The 16,029-nt window shown below is 38.8% G+C and overlaps 1 protein-coding gene across 2 annotated transcripts; it reads left to right on the top strand.

The window, feature by feature from the left end:
• Window positions 1-342: 342 nt before the first annotated feature.
• otpa (orthopedia homeobox a) lies at window positions 343-6,433 on the top strand. 2 transcript variants are annotated; one of them, XM_085167890.1, is made up of 3 exons: window positions 343-1,903; window positions 2,412-2,830; window positions 4,987-6,433. In XM_085167890.1, exons 1-3 carry the CDS (start codon window positions 1,828-1,830, stop codon window positions 5,506-5,508), a joined length of 1,017 nt encoding a protein of 338 aa, XP_085024016.1. In that variant the 5' UTR covers window positions 343-1,827; the 3' UTR covers window positions 5,509-6,433. The 2 variants fall into 2 exon arrangements, with proteins under 2 accessions (XP_085024016.1, XP_085024017.1); XM_085167891.1 differs by having other exon boundaries at window positions 344-1,864.
• Window positions 6,434-16,029: the final 9,596 nt, after the last annotated feature.

The following is a 16,029-nucleotide window of genomic DNA, read 5'->3' as shown; positions in this document are numbered from 1 at the left end:
AGCGTGCAGCTCTGGACAAGTCGTAAAACGAAGCGCACGATCCATCATCGGGGAATGTGAGGATTTGAAATGATCCTCACAGCTTTGGGGGCGTCAGGAAAACTTCCTAAAACACAATGCCAGAGGAAGAATATATTTCACTTTTGCATTCGAGTATTAATGCGATCAGTAATGACATAGACCCTTTTTGGTTTGTAAAATATGGATTTAAAACGGCTAGCTCCGGCTTAAAAAAAATCTTCACAGCTACCTCAAGTCCGGCTTTCAAATGGAGCCTTGGAGAGAAACAAATAGAGACGAGAAATATCTCCAAGTCCCCCCCTCCCCCCCTCCACATCCCAAACAGACCCCCGAGCACGACTCCTCTCCTCTCCGTCCATCCATCCACCCATCCCTCCCAGTGTGTCACTTGTGCCACCAGATTGCATGCAAATAAAAGCTGCGCGGAGGCAACTGAAGCCCGGACGGACGAAGAAAAGAGACCCAATCGAGCCCCGGGTTCACGCTCGGACGCCTCCTTTGTGTCTCTATTTTTTTCCCCCAGCACACAATAAATAAACCGGTTCTCTCAAAACGTTCCGACATCTGTCTTAAGTTTTTTTTCTTTTTAAATATATAATGTAGCAGACTGTTGTGTGCATGTGTGTGTAGGCTAGTAAAAAAAAAAAAAAAGCAGGCGTGCTAATTGAGTCTAATGGTGGTTTACTGACAAAGAGAGTTTTCCGTTAATTTTTAAAAGCTTTTTCTTGTTTCTTCAACATAATTTAGACAGATGATTTTAAAAAAAACAACTGATGCCTCCCCCCCATCCCCACCTGAAAGTGTTGGAAACATGATTACGTGGTTGCCCGTGTTGTCAGACTATCTGTTCAGGTGTCAGACTTTCGGGTATATTAGGCTGACTGTGTCCCTTTATCAAAGGCGAGCATCCTCACTTTACTGTTCGCTGAATTAATTTGCTCACACATCATTTAGACCGAGTCCCTCCTTGGAACTATACAGGAGATCACATCCACTTTATACTGCTTTTATTTCAAAGTGCTCAGATATGACGAATTTTATATAAACCTGCTGGCCTTGAACATTAACCTGGTCACAAAGTTAGTTGATTCCAGTAACGAGAAATAAAAAAAAAGAAAAAAAAAAAGTCTGACCTCCAAGAGGTATTTAATGTCGTAAATAGGTGGATGATATCGTCAAGCTGACTAAAAGAGAAAAGAAATGAATAAGAAGAAGCAGTATTAAAAGATGCAGACTCGTAGCTGTCATGTGGTATCTCTTTATGTGGTTCTTCCTAATACGAGTAATAATAATTCTTGTCCGAGAGGCTTGCTGTAAAAGCACGCGCAGAGCAGCGTGCGCAATTAAACAAATATTGTGGTGATCCAACATTTCTTGAGCGGGTCGAAGCTTTCGCTCAGATATTAAATCAGGTTATTTTATTGGATGTAATTTGGGGGGAGAAATCAAAGCCAATTACAGGAATGAGGAGGAATGAACTTGTGGATGTGAGAGGATGGAGAAGGAGGAGGAGGAGCAGGTGGAATGGGTGCTCGGGTCTCGGGCTAAAGCTGACATACCTCAGGCTTCAACTCTGATTGGTCCTCGTTTGGAGAAGCTCATGGGTTCATTCCGTTGTTAAGCGCCTCCCCATTTCGCTAAACTACATTATAATGCAACGAACCTCCCTTTTAACCACAAACCGAATTTGCTTTCATTTAGGCTATATATTTTTCTTAAATAGGTTAAAGTCATAGAGATTTTTTTCTTTTTTTCGTTTCCTTTTTTTTTTTTTGGGAATAGCATTTCGCCCTGGAGCGGTGCGCAATGCTATCTCATGCCGACCTCCTGGATGCTCGCCTCGGTGAGTTAACATCACCAAACTCCGGTCTTCAACTCTACTGTAAGCTGGAGGAACTTCTAATCTTAAATCAAGCTCAGAAATTGTCAATTTGCTTCTTATGTGATCTTAATGGGGCTGAAGTGAGCTAAACTCGCTTAATTCATTGGAAAAGTAATTATTATTATTATATTACTGCGTAATTTGATTTAACAATTTTCCAAGATACCAGTGTGATCAAATTGAATGAAGAGTATTTAAGGAGCAGATTGCAATGTGCATGCTGTCTCTTGAAAATAACTGCAGTGGCTGTTTCTGTTCTTTCTTTTCTTTTCTTTTTTTAAATGTCTGTATTTGTGTTGAGGCGTTTAAAGCATGCACAACAACTGCTTCATCTTCTACTGCAGCCTAAACTGCTTCAGCGGCTCCTAAATCCGCCTTTTCGCATGTAAGGCATGCTTGTTGTGTGCATTTGAATATGTCACTGCCTTTGCTTAACATGTTCCTTTTCCTTCCTGTATAGACCAAGTGTTTAATGTGCAGCTCTCACCTGCTGCGGTTGTCTGTGCAGGGATGAAGGATGCCGCGGCGGAGCTCCTGGGCCACAGGGAGGCTTTGAAATGCAGGCTCGGCGGTGGGGGACCTGACCCGGGACACTCCGGGGAGCTCGGCCCGGGCCCGGACGGCGTGGAAGGGACTACGATGCTCCCGGGTGACGATATCACCAGCGGCGGGGGATCCAACCCGGTGCAGGTGAACAGCAAAGAGCAGGACAAACAACAGCAGCAACAGCAGCAGAACAACAACAGCAACAACAACCCCAACCAGTCTGGAGGGCAGCAGCCCCAGAAACAGAAGCGACACCGGACCCGCTTCACGCCGGCGCAGCTCAACGAGCTGGAGAGGAGCTTCGCCAAAACACACTACCCTGACATCTTCATGCGGGAGGAACTGGCTCTGAGGATCGGCCTGACGGAGTCCAGAGTACAGGTGGGGGCGGCTGGGAGTGTGATGTTGATAAGAAATGGATGAAAATTAACTTTTGAAAGCCCAGATTTGAAACATACAGGCGTTAAAAATAATATCTCCCCGAGTACCGAAAATGCAACAAAATAATACCTGCACATTAAAGTGATTAAATATTGAACTATTTAAAAATGCCCAAATGCTTTTATTTGGAGCTCAGTAGTTACTGCAACATAACACAATTAAGTTACTCTGCAGACGCTACAACGGCTCTTTAGAGGAAGCTTACTGAAACACTTTATTAGGATGCAAAAAAACAAACAAAAAAACAGTCAGGGTTAAGATTTTAGATTCTTTTGTTTAATTTACTCTTTTATTTTTTCTCACAAAAACCAAATTCTAAGCTAGAGGAATGTGTTATATCAATTTGTGCAAATAATCAAGCTTATTGCTTGGTTGACATATCAAAATATTGCCTAAGAAGGAATGCAAAAAACAAGTTTTAGTATTTCACAGAATTGTAGTCATTGTAAAAAATAAAATAAAATAAAATAAACGACGTTTTATGGCATCCGTCTATTATTAATATTATTAGGTTTTTATAGTTTAATTATTTTTAATGTTAATGTGTCTGACGCACACTGCGGTTTATCTTCACATTGAACATAACGAGTGCAGGTGTTATTAAAAAAGCTTGATACTAACATGCCATCCTTTCGTTATAAAAAAAAAGGTGCATTAATTGGGTTGTTTGTAGTATTTAATTTGATTTTATTCAAACTTTATAAAATATCACTTTTCTTTTAAAAACCGAGGGTGCTTTATTTTAATATTTACTTATTAAAATGGCCCAAATTCCAGTGTCTGCCGCATGTAATCCATCTACAGGGAACCAAATGCTGACGGCAGCTTAATTATACTCGATTAATCGCCTCGTATCAACCTTTTAACAGTCCTGAACTAACACTGATGGTCAGTCTACAACTTCATCAGACTGCATTTCATTCTCGCTGTAATGCTGCCACTTCAGTGGCCTTATTGGATGAGAACGGCAATTGCGCTTGGATCGCTCGCATGTGAAATAATACCCCATAATAATCATTAGTATTATTGCAAGAGTCCATTCAGTCCCTCCGCCATTTACATAAAATCTAAATTAGCGAAATGACGCTCATCTGCTATTATGACAGCACAGAAAATAAGAAGCAAGATCCAGATTCGATTTAGCGATGGGCCTGTCACCGCTGTCTGCGTCTTAATGCCGGACGCGCTGAAGATGCACTCTGTCTCATTTTTATTTCTGTTTTTTAAGGGGGGATGAGAAATTGCGTTTTCTTTCCTTTGAAGTGTAATGCATTTCAGGCCGGATTTCACGGCTGGGCTACTCCGGGGGAAGAGAGTGCGATTGTCCCGTTCTTATTACTGCGCCCCACTTTCTCAACCAAATCTTCACATTAATTATAGACGCCCGCTTACAGCCAGACCCACAGAAGCACGGGGACTCCGGGAATAACAGAGCAAACCACCGCTCTACAGCAGCAATAACATTGCCTTTTTTATCCCAGGCCGGATGTAGCACAGGAATCTGATAAAATGTGGCTCAAACTATCCGACGACTGCTACTACTACTGCTACAAATAATAATAATAATAATAATAATAATAATAATAATAATAATAATAATAATAATAATAATAATAATAAATAGCCCACAAAATAACTTTAAGGTAGAAAATATTTAACAGAAAAATCTGGTTGAACCTTAAAAAATAAATAGGTCTCTCTCTCTTTCTTAAAAAAATAAAAATAAAATAATAAAAATCGGCACCACGACGTCAACGGCAATGAATAATTAAAATAATATAAAAAAATAAAACCTTTCAACCATTAAGATCGTGGAAATATGTTTTCGATTTAATGTGAATGTTCACTCATTACTGCAAACAGCTGTTATTTAAGAATTTAACCAAAATTCATAAATCTGTATTTCTGCTGTGATTTATTGCTGGTGCTTTTCCATGATCACACATTGATATTATGACCTTTTTTTTTTTTAAAAAAACAAACAAACAAAAAAAACAACATTATTATTATTATTGGTGCTCCCAGCGTTGGTAACGTGACCTGTCACTAAAGTCACTGACTCAGCTCCCCCTGACTCCTCCCGTCTTTGTCTGCAGGTCTGGTTCCAGAACCGACGCGCTAAGTGGAAGAAGCGCAAGAAGACCACCAACGTGTTCCGGGCTCCGGGGACTCTGCTGCCGACGCACCACGGTTTGCCTCAGTTCCCATCCGCAGCTGCGGCAGCAGCGGCTATGGGCGACAGCCTCTGCTCCTTCCACGCCAACGACACCCGCTGGGCCACGGCAGGGATGCCTGGCGTGTCTCAGCTGCAGCTCCCGCCCGCTCTGGGCCGCCAGCAGGCCATGGCGCAGTCCCTGTCTCAGTGCAGCCTTGGAGCCGGACCACCGCCCAACTCCATGGGTCTATCCAACATGTCGTCGAACGGCTCCGGGCTGCAGTCGCACCTCTACCAGCCCACTTTCCCCGGAATGGTCCCCGCGTCTCTATCCGGCCCGACGAACGTGACCGGGTCGCCTCAGCTGTGTAGCTCCCCGGACAGTGACGTCTGGAGAGGGACAAGCATCGCCTCTCTGCGCCGCAAAGCGCTGGAGCACACAGTATCCATGAGCTTCACCTAGTGACGACGGTCAGCGCTACGAGCTTTTCTTTCACCAACTACAGAGATCTTGTGCATTTTGTTCTTACCCACCCAGTCCACCCAAAGAGGCACAGTGGGACAAATACACCCGGGATATTTGTTCAGATAACATTTTTTCTTCTTCTTCTACCCAGTTCACGAGAAAGGGGGAGAACTGACATTATTCATTGGGCCCTTTGGCCTTTATTAACCATATGACTGGTTCTGTTTTAGGCTATAATTTATTATTTCGCATGTAGCCTCGATCAGCTATTTATTTCTCTATTTAAACGAACCGATGCGTGAGTTCGGTATTTATTCACTTATTTATTTATTTATTGGGCACATCCAGCCCTCGCCATGATTGCCGCGGGGCTCTCGGTGATATTTGCTCGGTGACTGAAGGTTTTTGAAGACAAATTCTGTGGATACTTTTAACCACAAAAACTAGATCACAGATTCAATCTCCCCCCTTTCCCCCCTCCTGCTGCACAGCATGCAACTCTATAAGACCAAAGGGATGCACACTGGCCACGCAAAAGCCACACACCTGGAGATTTAAAAGAAGGAAAACATGGACGATTCACCAGGAGGGAGACTGATTTGACAGGAACGGGGGTAAAAAAAAGTAAATAAATAAAAGACTTGACTGCATGTGCTGTCCAAAGCAAAAATAAAAAGGGGGGAAATACTCTGAATTAAGACATTGAAAGTGACTTAACTATAATCTGTTATATAGGATGTTTTGTGTAGCGGAAGCGCTCTTGTTCCCATTTGGTCAGTTTGTGATAACTTATGTTTCCAAAATTATGTCTGTGCTTATTCTCAGCTATGACTTTCTTAAATGTTTGAACCGTTTTGTTTCATGGACATGTTTATATTAATTCAGTGTAAATGATCAAATAAAAACCATTTTCAATTATGCCACAACACGAATCAACCCTCGTTTCTTTACAAGCTCAGTCCAAAAGGTATTTAGATTTTAAATGATTATAGTGATGAATCTGAAATCTTTGTTTAGCGTTAACTGTATCAAATTCTCTATCAGGTATAAACTTATTTAAGTTAAAAAAAAGAGGCAGCAATGAACATTGAAGTTAGGCTTAAGTAGCAAATAATTATTCTACAGAAAAGTAAGTTTGCGTTATTTGTGATGCTGTTAAGTTCTTTGCCTTACATATCTATCTATCTATCTATCTATCTATCTATCTATCTATCTATCTATCTATCTATCTATCTATCTATCTATCTATATATATATATATATACATATATATATATATATATATATATATATATATATATATATATATATATATATATATATATATATATATACACACATAGATATATATAGATATATCTATATGAACACTTCCACACTGAATGCTCAAAATCCAGAATCCACATTAGCAATTTAGGAGAGAACAGGTGTGTCAAACTCAATCTCAGTAAAGACCAAACTGACAAATTAGAGTCAAAGATGTCATTTTGTTATTTTTGTTATACAAATAGCACAAATAATGACCTCCAAAGCCCAAAAGTGAGATGGAAAAGCAGCGGATGACAGAATGGCATTTACAAGCAACATGTAAGCATTTAATAAAATGTTTATGATACATTATAAATAATAAAGACATTTTTATTGGTGTACAGTATTTATCATCAATATAACATTTTCACATATTTTTATATGACTGCATTTTATTGACTAATCTCTCATTCTGCTTCTATGCCAGCCTCCAAATGTGAGTGCTTTAATACACTAATAAGCACTTCTGTCTGTTTCCAGCTAAATTATAGATTTAGTTGTAAGCAGACAGAATTAATTTACAGACTAAATTCAATTATATTTATTAGGTAAATTGATAATACTTATAAAACAGGCTCTATAAAGTAATACCCATCATTTATCTCACCTGGAACATCAATTAGACAAGGTTTATAAATCTCACGGACTCTTTCCAACTTGCTCCAGTGACCTAAATGTGACAACAGACCTGATGGCACTTTCCAAAAGGTCTGCTTTCTGTAATAAAAGAATAAAACAGTGAGAAGCAGGCTGAACTTGAATGCAGCGTTTGTGCAACCAGCTGTGAGATCCCGCTTTTTGTATGGAGTCTATGCCGCACACATTTCAGTGCACTTCACAGTGTTGTATTAGATCCAAGGAAGCTGGTGTTTTGTTGTCTTAAATTTTCTATCAGGAACCAAATACACAGTGATAAGTTCAGGAATTTTGAAAACAAAACAAAGCGCTAGCTTATTTAAAGCATCAGTTAGTAATGGCCTTTGAAATCACTTAAACTACATATATACAGATATTTATATGTTCCAGTGTTTAGTTTCTCTGATTGTATTCCAGTGTGGAAACGGGACACGTACCTGCCACTGAGGTGCAGCACAAAATGTGTGTTGGAGTGTTTGTGCTCCACACAGCAAGTGCATCATTTTACTTTAGGTTGTTAGGAATAACACATTATGTTTAAGTTTATTTATAATCAATAAATAATGCACTGCCTCTGCAAGAAAAGGCTATGGTCAGAAAAAATGCAAATAAAATTAAAGCCATTTTGCCCACAGTTGGCAATTGAAGTCAATGTTTCTTGGTTGGCTTTAGAGCTTCTCTTGTGCAGCACCTGTTTGTGTAACAGTCAATGGTCAAGTTTAGGGAAAGCCTTTTATTAATGATATTTTAAAGCCTTTTATTAATATAGTTCCTTTGTAAACCATCCATCCATCTTCTGCTCACTCAGTTCAGATTTGTAGGGGGTTTGAATCTACCTGTGATGAGGTAGAACCACTGGACAGGTCACAGATTTTTACAGGGCTAACACAGAGAGACAGATAACCATCCACACTCCCATTCACACCTATGGTCAACTTAGAATCACCACTTCTTCACCATGTTGCTAGACTGTAGGAGGAAGCTAATGTCCTCAGACTGAGTCCACGCAGTTACAGCGAGAACATGAAATCTCCAAACAGAGAGCCCCAACCAGCAGGCAGATTTGAAGCCAGGACATTCCTAGAGTGAGGCGAGAGTCCTAACCATCACACCTCTATTCCACTCCTGAAATGTAATCTTCAAATGGAACATAGACATTAAAGGTGGACCTTTGAGTTGCAGTTCAGATTTTAATCAAGGGAACCTTAGTGACGCAACGTTTGCTGATGAAGCTGCAAATCTCCAAACAAAGTGAGTGTAAAGTGCAGTGGAAAAGGCCCTTTAAACACTCTAATGAGAGAATTAATCAATTACATTTAGAGTTCCCATGATTATAAAAAACTAGAGCAGTAACAGTAGATATCTCAAATGTGAGTGCCTGCCAGTGAGTATCTGATACAACTGTACTTTTAGATTAGACAAGCATTTTGGTAACAGAAATTTCCAAGGTATCAATTCACCTTTAAACGAGGAGTATGGATGCACTCATGTCTGAAGTGCAAGCTTCTCTTACACTTTTTTTTCATTACTGTGTTAGAGATACATTTATATTATATTGAAAACAGCACAATATTTTCTCTATTGTGAAATCCAAGCTAAGTAATTCCTCTTCCCCGACATCATATTGGCAAGTCCCTAACCCGTATTCTGGAGAAAGGCAAAAATGATTATGTGAACAGATTTCTGTGTATGTCAGTCAGAACTTCCCTGAAAGCCAAGATTTTGGAGAAAAATCTAATAATAATTTTATAAAACATACAGAGGACTTTTTGTACATGGATTTAGGATTTATGGAAAATGGCCCTGCCAGTCTTCCGGATGTGTTATGCTAAATGTATTCTTTAACACTTTTATTTTATTTTACACAAGTCTGGATTCAAGTGTTCCTATACTTTTATAATCATACAGAAAGTTCATTCACCTACATGAAGAAAAAGTGTTAGCTATATTACATCCAATTACTGTTAATCACAGGCTAACTTTAGACAGCATGCTGTAATGAATATATCCAGTTTTATACCAACTGAATACTTATGTCACCCCCGTGAAACAAACTCTCATCACCTAGAAATATATCACAGAACATAGCAGGTTATCATCTAAAGGATATCACAATACAGTGAGGCCTGCTGGGATGATTAACCCGTGTGTGTTTGATTGTAAAATCATCAATGACTAAACCTCTACTTGCTTTATTGTGTACCAATTTTCACGGAAATGTTCTGACTTACTTCTTCTATTTGTGGAATGCTACTACTTAATTAGCCAGCAGGTACTCTTCTATAAATTATTGTGAATCTTTTATTTTGATGTGAGTCCATGTCATAGACTTTGGCTTTCATTTGTGAGCCCCTCGGGATAAAGATTTTTGCAGTCTAGCAACAGATGTGAAATAATATTACATAAATGTAATAATTTGTTTCACTATCAGCCAGGTTAATTAGTTTGTGGAAATGGGTAACCTGTTTCTCATTGGGTAATTTGTCACACCCTGACGAGGTAGCCAATCAGTGACCCTGCTGTTGGTGGGATCATTTCTCCCAGAATGCTGTGCAGCGAGGGTGTCGCAGAAAATGCGAGCGCGAGCCAATGTTTACCTCCTATTTATTCCACACAAATAAATGAAATCAGTCAATAAACCATCCAAGGGTGAATATGGCTCTCTCTATCCTGGATTATGAATGAGAGCTCATTAATTTTCTTGTGTGTGTGTGTGTATGTGTGTGTGTGTGTGAGAGAGAGTTTAACAGTTTAAATGTGTGTGTTTGCATGCATTTTCAGGTGTGCACGTGTGGTTATTTTCTTTCTGCACATATGTTTATGATGTGCACAAGAAGGATGTCAGAGTGACATTATGCACAAAAACTAAAGAGCAATTAGAAATCAGAATGGTAACACACAAATATTCACACTTTTGTAATTATGTTTACAAAACAACAGCAGTAGACTGACATTTCAGTAATTATGATATGATGATTAGAGGATCAATACAATACTCATACAAACTTGTCCACTGACAACAATGAAAACAGAGGGAAAGTGCTAACCTCTGAAGCTAGAAATCGGCCTACCAATAAAGCTTAATAAATAGGTTTTATGTCTCTGTTTTTAATACTTCTTGGAATCTTTGTCAAAGCCACTCGGCCTAGTCATGAAACAATGAAATACTAGCTGCCCTTAAATCTGCAACACAGAATAACTTCAAGTAGAAAATAAAATGAGGTACAAATATTAAACTTCAGATGTGCACAAAAGTTCTTTTTTCATGCTCCCTATACTAAGTTAATCTAAGTTAAATGTATGAGAGGGGTATCCATAATACACACAGATGCTAATGAGGTCCAAAAAATTATTGGCCTGACTGAAAAAAGCAGGTTCAGGTCCTCCCTCTTTATGCCAGCAATCTTACTGACAATAAGATGAAATTAGTCTGCTATCAGTCTGCCATTGGTTTGCTACTGAATGGGGTCAAGTCCTCTGATGCAAAGAGACCTGTCACAGATGTGTTGCATTCATCAGTGCAGACTGACTGTTTAAGGAATCTGTCTATATTTATTTATTAGACAGCAATTATTTGCAAACCTTCGCCAATATCTTTGAGAGTGATTGCAATCAGTCTGATTCCCATGGCTGCTGTCTGGAGACTGGTTACCTTTTGCCAGGTGATTTATGAAATTATCCAGAAACAAGCAGTTTTTACTATATTGTGACTGAGCGACACTGACTCTCTTCTTCTCCCTTGTATTGATCTCTCCTCGGCTAATTGCATCCACTGACGTTGACCTGTTCACCATGCTTGCAGTGCTGGTGTCTTTTTAATAGAATTATGAAAGGCTCCAGCCTTTCACTCAAATATGATTGTATCTATCAATGCAATCATATCAAATCAAACTTTATTTAACATGAGCATAATAGGTGCTTTTTGAAGTTTACATTGCTTAGTTATAGTCTAATATAGATATCAAGCTGACACTATCTACCATTAAAACCAATTGACCAATACTTAAATAGCAGTGTAAAAAATTATATTGCAATATATCTCATAAAACAAGCTACACAGAAAAAAGAAATTTATGTCTGAAGTCAGTTCAGGCCACACGTCCCAAAAATCTTATCCTCTTAGTTTTAAGAGGTACGGATACATTGGTGGCTTCAGATCCATGCTATGAATCCAAATTCATGGGAGCTTTAATGTTATTTGACAGGCAGAGTCTCGCAGTGTCTCGGTGATTGTTATTCCAGATGGTGGCAAGAAAATTCCATTTGAAGGTTTTATTAATTTTCGTTAAAATGGGGAGGTTCGCTGATGCTGTCTTTGCTCACTCGCTGACGAGGCTGACTGACATCTCGCTGCTCCCTCCATTTGTCTTTGTTTGAAAAGGTCTTAATTGTATTACATGCAAATGAAGAGATTTGATTTTTGTCCATTATCTATTCATAAGAGAAAATGAACAGAACATTAGAGGGTCACCAAATGAGGGAGGGGGGGAGGAGGAGGGACGAGAGACTGAGACAGTGATGATCAGTTAGGCAGAGAGGAAGATAATACAGAATAAAGGAGAACTGGCAGCTTTATATTGTATTGGTGTAATATCTCCCAAGTTTTGGTGCTGTGTAAAAATAATCTTTCCACCCTCATGTATAATCTGTACGTATGTAATACTGTAGGTCAAGGCTGATAATTAACCCATGATGACTGAAACACAGCAATTAGAGTCATGCTCATGTGACAAATCACAATGACAGACGCTCAAATGCATTCCTCCGTCCTGGTCAGCCCCAGACCACCATTACCTGCAATGTAGATTCAAGTCAAGTGCACATCCTGTTTCTGTTTAAATTAGGCGCAAGAGGAACCTACGAATTTAAAGGATCAGTGCAGGATAACGAAGAAAGGACAATTTTGATGCCAAGAGAAAGCTCAAGATGCTGCTGACAGTCACTTCTGTGGGTTTTTAATCATGACAGCAGAAACACAAATAGACACAGACGTCTCAAACAGCTCCAAAGGTTACTTGTAATATGGAGAAATGTTAACAGTTACAAATAATTATGTGTTTCTAAGGTTTCACTGTGATTAGCTTATTTAATAAACCTAAACCTGTTAACAACCCTAGCTAGAGCTATTTTGCTAACTTTCTTGCTATCAGCCTGAACACATCTTACACAAAGGCCTAAATTGCTACTTACACATCCACTGGATCTACAAGAAAGGAAGGGTACTCTGGGATCATCCTGAAGTAAAATTCATAATAATTCCAAAATAATTCCAAAGACCAATTGAGCATTCAGAGGTATGCATCAACATCAACGACTGGGTGACCATTTTTGATCACAAGACAATTGCACAACCTGTCTCCAAACAATTGTTATAGTGTTATAGCACCATCTTGACCAATGATTGCAAAAGGTCTTTGTGCACCAAAGTCAGCCTGAAGCTAGCAACTGACTGCAATGGTTGGCTACCTGACGCCTGACTTCAAAACAACCATTTCAAAGGCAAAAAAATTGCATGTTCACTGCACATTGTGGCAAAATATTTGACAATGCTCTGATCTCCATCCACTACTTTACCAAGTGTGTCTGTTGCATATAAGATGGAAGCAGACTCAAAGGTCTGTAAAGTAAATCAAAATGGGAAGTGCCTTAAACATGCTTATCTTCTAATAGCCAGTAAAGGGTGAATCTTGTGGTTTCAAAGGAACTCTGTACATACGTCTATAAGAAAATTACCAAACCTTCCACCATACTCTTCTTTCTTAATTTATGATGGTAGTAAAAATCTTTCGATGAGTTTACAGTCTCAGTCATTTATTTATTTTTGGTGGTATTTAGGTCATTATGCTCCCATTTAGAGTGAAATAATGATAAATGTCACCTTGGTTACCTTTCTTTCAGACAAGTGACTACTATCACATTAAAATGGAGCATCCTCAGCATCCCTGAAAAGAAAAGACGAAGCAAATAAACAATTTCAAAGATTTTTATGCAATGAATGTACATAAAGCTGAGTGTCCCCAAACAATTCAGAGAAGCAGAATATATTGAGTGAAGTAAGTTTATAAAGAAATTTACAAAATGGGTTTATGTTACATTTTATTTATTGATTTATTTTTTTGCGGCTTTTTAAATTTTACTTGTGATTTTTTTATTTGGCTCTGCAAAGAACTCTGTAATTATGTTTTGCCATACAAATAAAAGAATATTATTATTATCATTAGCTGCGAACTTATAAAGGTGCTGCCCTGTGTGTTCAGGTCTAAGTGGAGGCAGGCCCTCAGCAGATAAAGCAGAACACAGTGAACGCCTGATGAAGAGGGACAGTGAAGTGTGTTGGTCAGGAATGAGCCTATCTCTCTACAAGACCCCTCTGAACAGCAAGGGAGGGAGTGTGTTATTGAATACTGTTGTTGGCCCTTTGTTAAATTACTACTTAATTCCTTTTCCATCATCATAACCATTTGTTTTCCTTACAGGCTGGAGATAGGGGGTGAAATCAGGCAATATGGTGGAGAAAGAGGGAGCATGCAGACTTCTTTTCTTTCTCACCCTGAATCTGTTGGTCTTTAGTGCTTCAGTGACAATCACATCAGGGCTTTCACATCTTAGATGATTTCTACCATTGGTCATATTTGACACCTCGTCCTCCTCGGCTACTGCACTCAACAAACTCTCTTTTCCACATTTCTTCCCACTGTGCTCCTGAATCAGTTCTTTAACTTCTGTTCTATCAACCTTATTTCCTGTATTTTTCAAAAATCTTGGATTGTCTACATTATTTACATAATAATATCTGCCACTTGATCCAATTCATTCAATCCTGAAACACTAACAAATGCTACAATCATGGCCACATGTTCTTCTGATTTTTCTCATTCTCTGACTTTTCATCTAGCACAATTTATTCAGTAACAGTAGACTCTCAGTAACAGGATCACGAGTCACAACTTTTCTAATAATTATATATTGATTCAAAACAGTGCTCTGCAATCTAAATTTTTGACCCATCTAACAGATACTGTAGTAAAACAAACATTCTCACATCTAAAACCCATTCACTCCACCTCAACCGATCCCTTGCCCTAACCCTCCTCCTTTCTCTAGCTGCCCTTGAGCTTTTCTATTACCGCATGGAAAGCACCTCGCAGCCCCTGACAAGCGCAGCGGATCGACACTAAATCAGAAATCAGTGCCAGCCACAGATCTGAGCCACCATGAAGGTCACAGGCCCTACACTGCGTGTCGTCTCAATTGGGGGAGCAGGAGCAGACTCAGCTAGGGGTGCGCGCGCGTGTGTGTATGTGTGTGTTAACAGGGAATACACTCAAAGAAAGAGATTGTAAAGCTGAGGAAGAAGGTTTGGTTGAAGAGAAGGTCAGCATTATTGCAGAAGTCGACGCAGGAAAAAAATAAATAAACAAGAGGAAGAGAGGAAACTGTGGGCAGAAAATGCTGAACTGACCCAGAGGGTATAAAAAAAGAATTACATCATAATTTTCTTTTATACAAAAGGAAACAACTGATAAAAAAAAGGATTTCCCTCACTAGTAGAGTTTTGAGACTTCTCCTGATCTTGTGTTATTGTTACACACTGCCATCTAGTTGTACGAAGAGGAATGACGCTCATTTAAAGATCTGACCTGATTCCAAAATGTGTTTTAGCAATCTTGAATGTTTGAGCTTCATTGTGCAGACTGATGAATGTAAATAATTTGATAGTACTAGGCTGTTTTCATGTATATCTGCAGAACATTTCTTAAAGTGTAGCATAAAAAGCTTCATTTTTGAGTAATAACTGTTTAAAATATTAAAAAATACATCCAGCTTTCCCAGATTAGGCTGTTTCCCTCATTTTCTCAACAGCAAGTAATTTTTGCTGTGGATTTGCAGGCATCTGACTTCTCTATGTACCAAAAAGGCAACCTTGGTTTTATTGGTTATATTTAACTAAATCTGCCTATATCTCTACTGAGCTTAAAAGTGCACTGAGACCCATAGGTTTGGTGTGACCAACATAAAAAAGTGATTTCACTTTTGACCGAAATTCAACATGTGTTACCTTTGTAACAGGATTCATATCATCGGGCATTGAGGTTGTTCCACTGACTGACCTTGCTCAAGACCAGATTTCTGTCAGTCCCTGTTCGAGACGGAAATCCATAAATGAGAATCTTAAAGTAAAAAACAAAACAAAAACAACAACAAAACAACCCCCCCGGATTAAGTTGTTTTTGGTTTCTACAGGTACACTGCTATTTCTATCAAGATCTATGCTTTCAACGTGTGTAGCTTATTATTTTATCATTAATTGCATTTATATCGTTATTTATTTATATCGCCGAATTGTTAATTCAGTATTTTTATTATTATTAATACATTTTAAGGTTTAATGTAACATTATGCTGAAAAGTAAAGCAACTTCGGAGTGCAGATTTATTAGTTTTAAATAGGCATGGGTAGATTATTTTAAGCAAAACACACAAACGAATACAAACACTGCCTGAGTGAAATGCTGGGTTCAGTTTTTCAAGTGTCGCAAAAGTCCATGAAATCATTAAAATGCGCAGCGGTCTA

The sequence above is a fragment of the Neolamprologus multifasciatus genome, chromosome 7 (genome assembly GCF_963576455.1).
Source record: "Neolamprologus multifasciatus chromosome 7, fNeoMul1.2, whole genome shotgun sequence".
NCBI lineage: Eukaryota > Metazoa > Chordata > Actinopteri > Cichliformes > Cichlidae > Neolamprologus > Neolamprologus multifasciatus.
The sequence above is the reverse complement of the archived record's forward strand: the minus strand, read 5'-3'. Positions and strand labels throughout refer to the sequence as shown.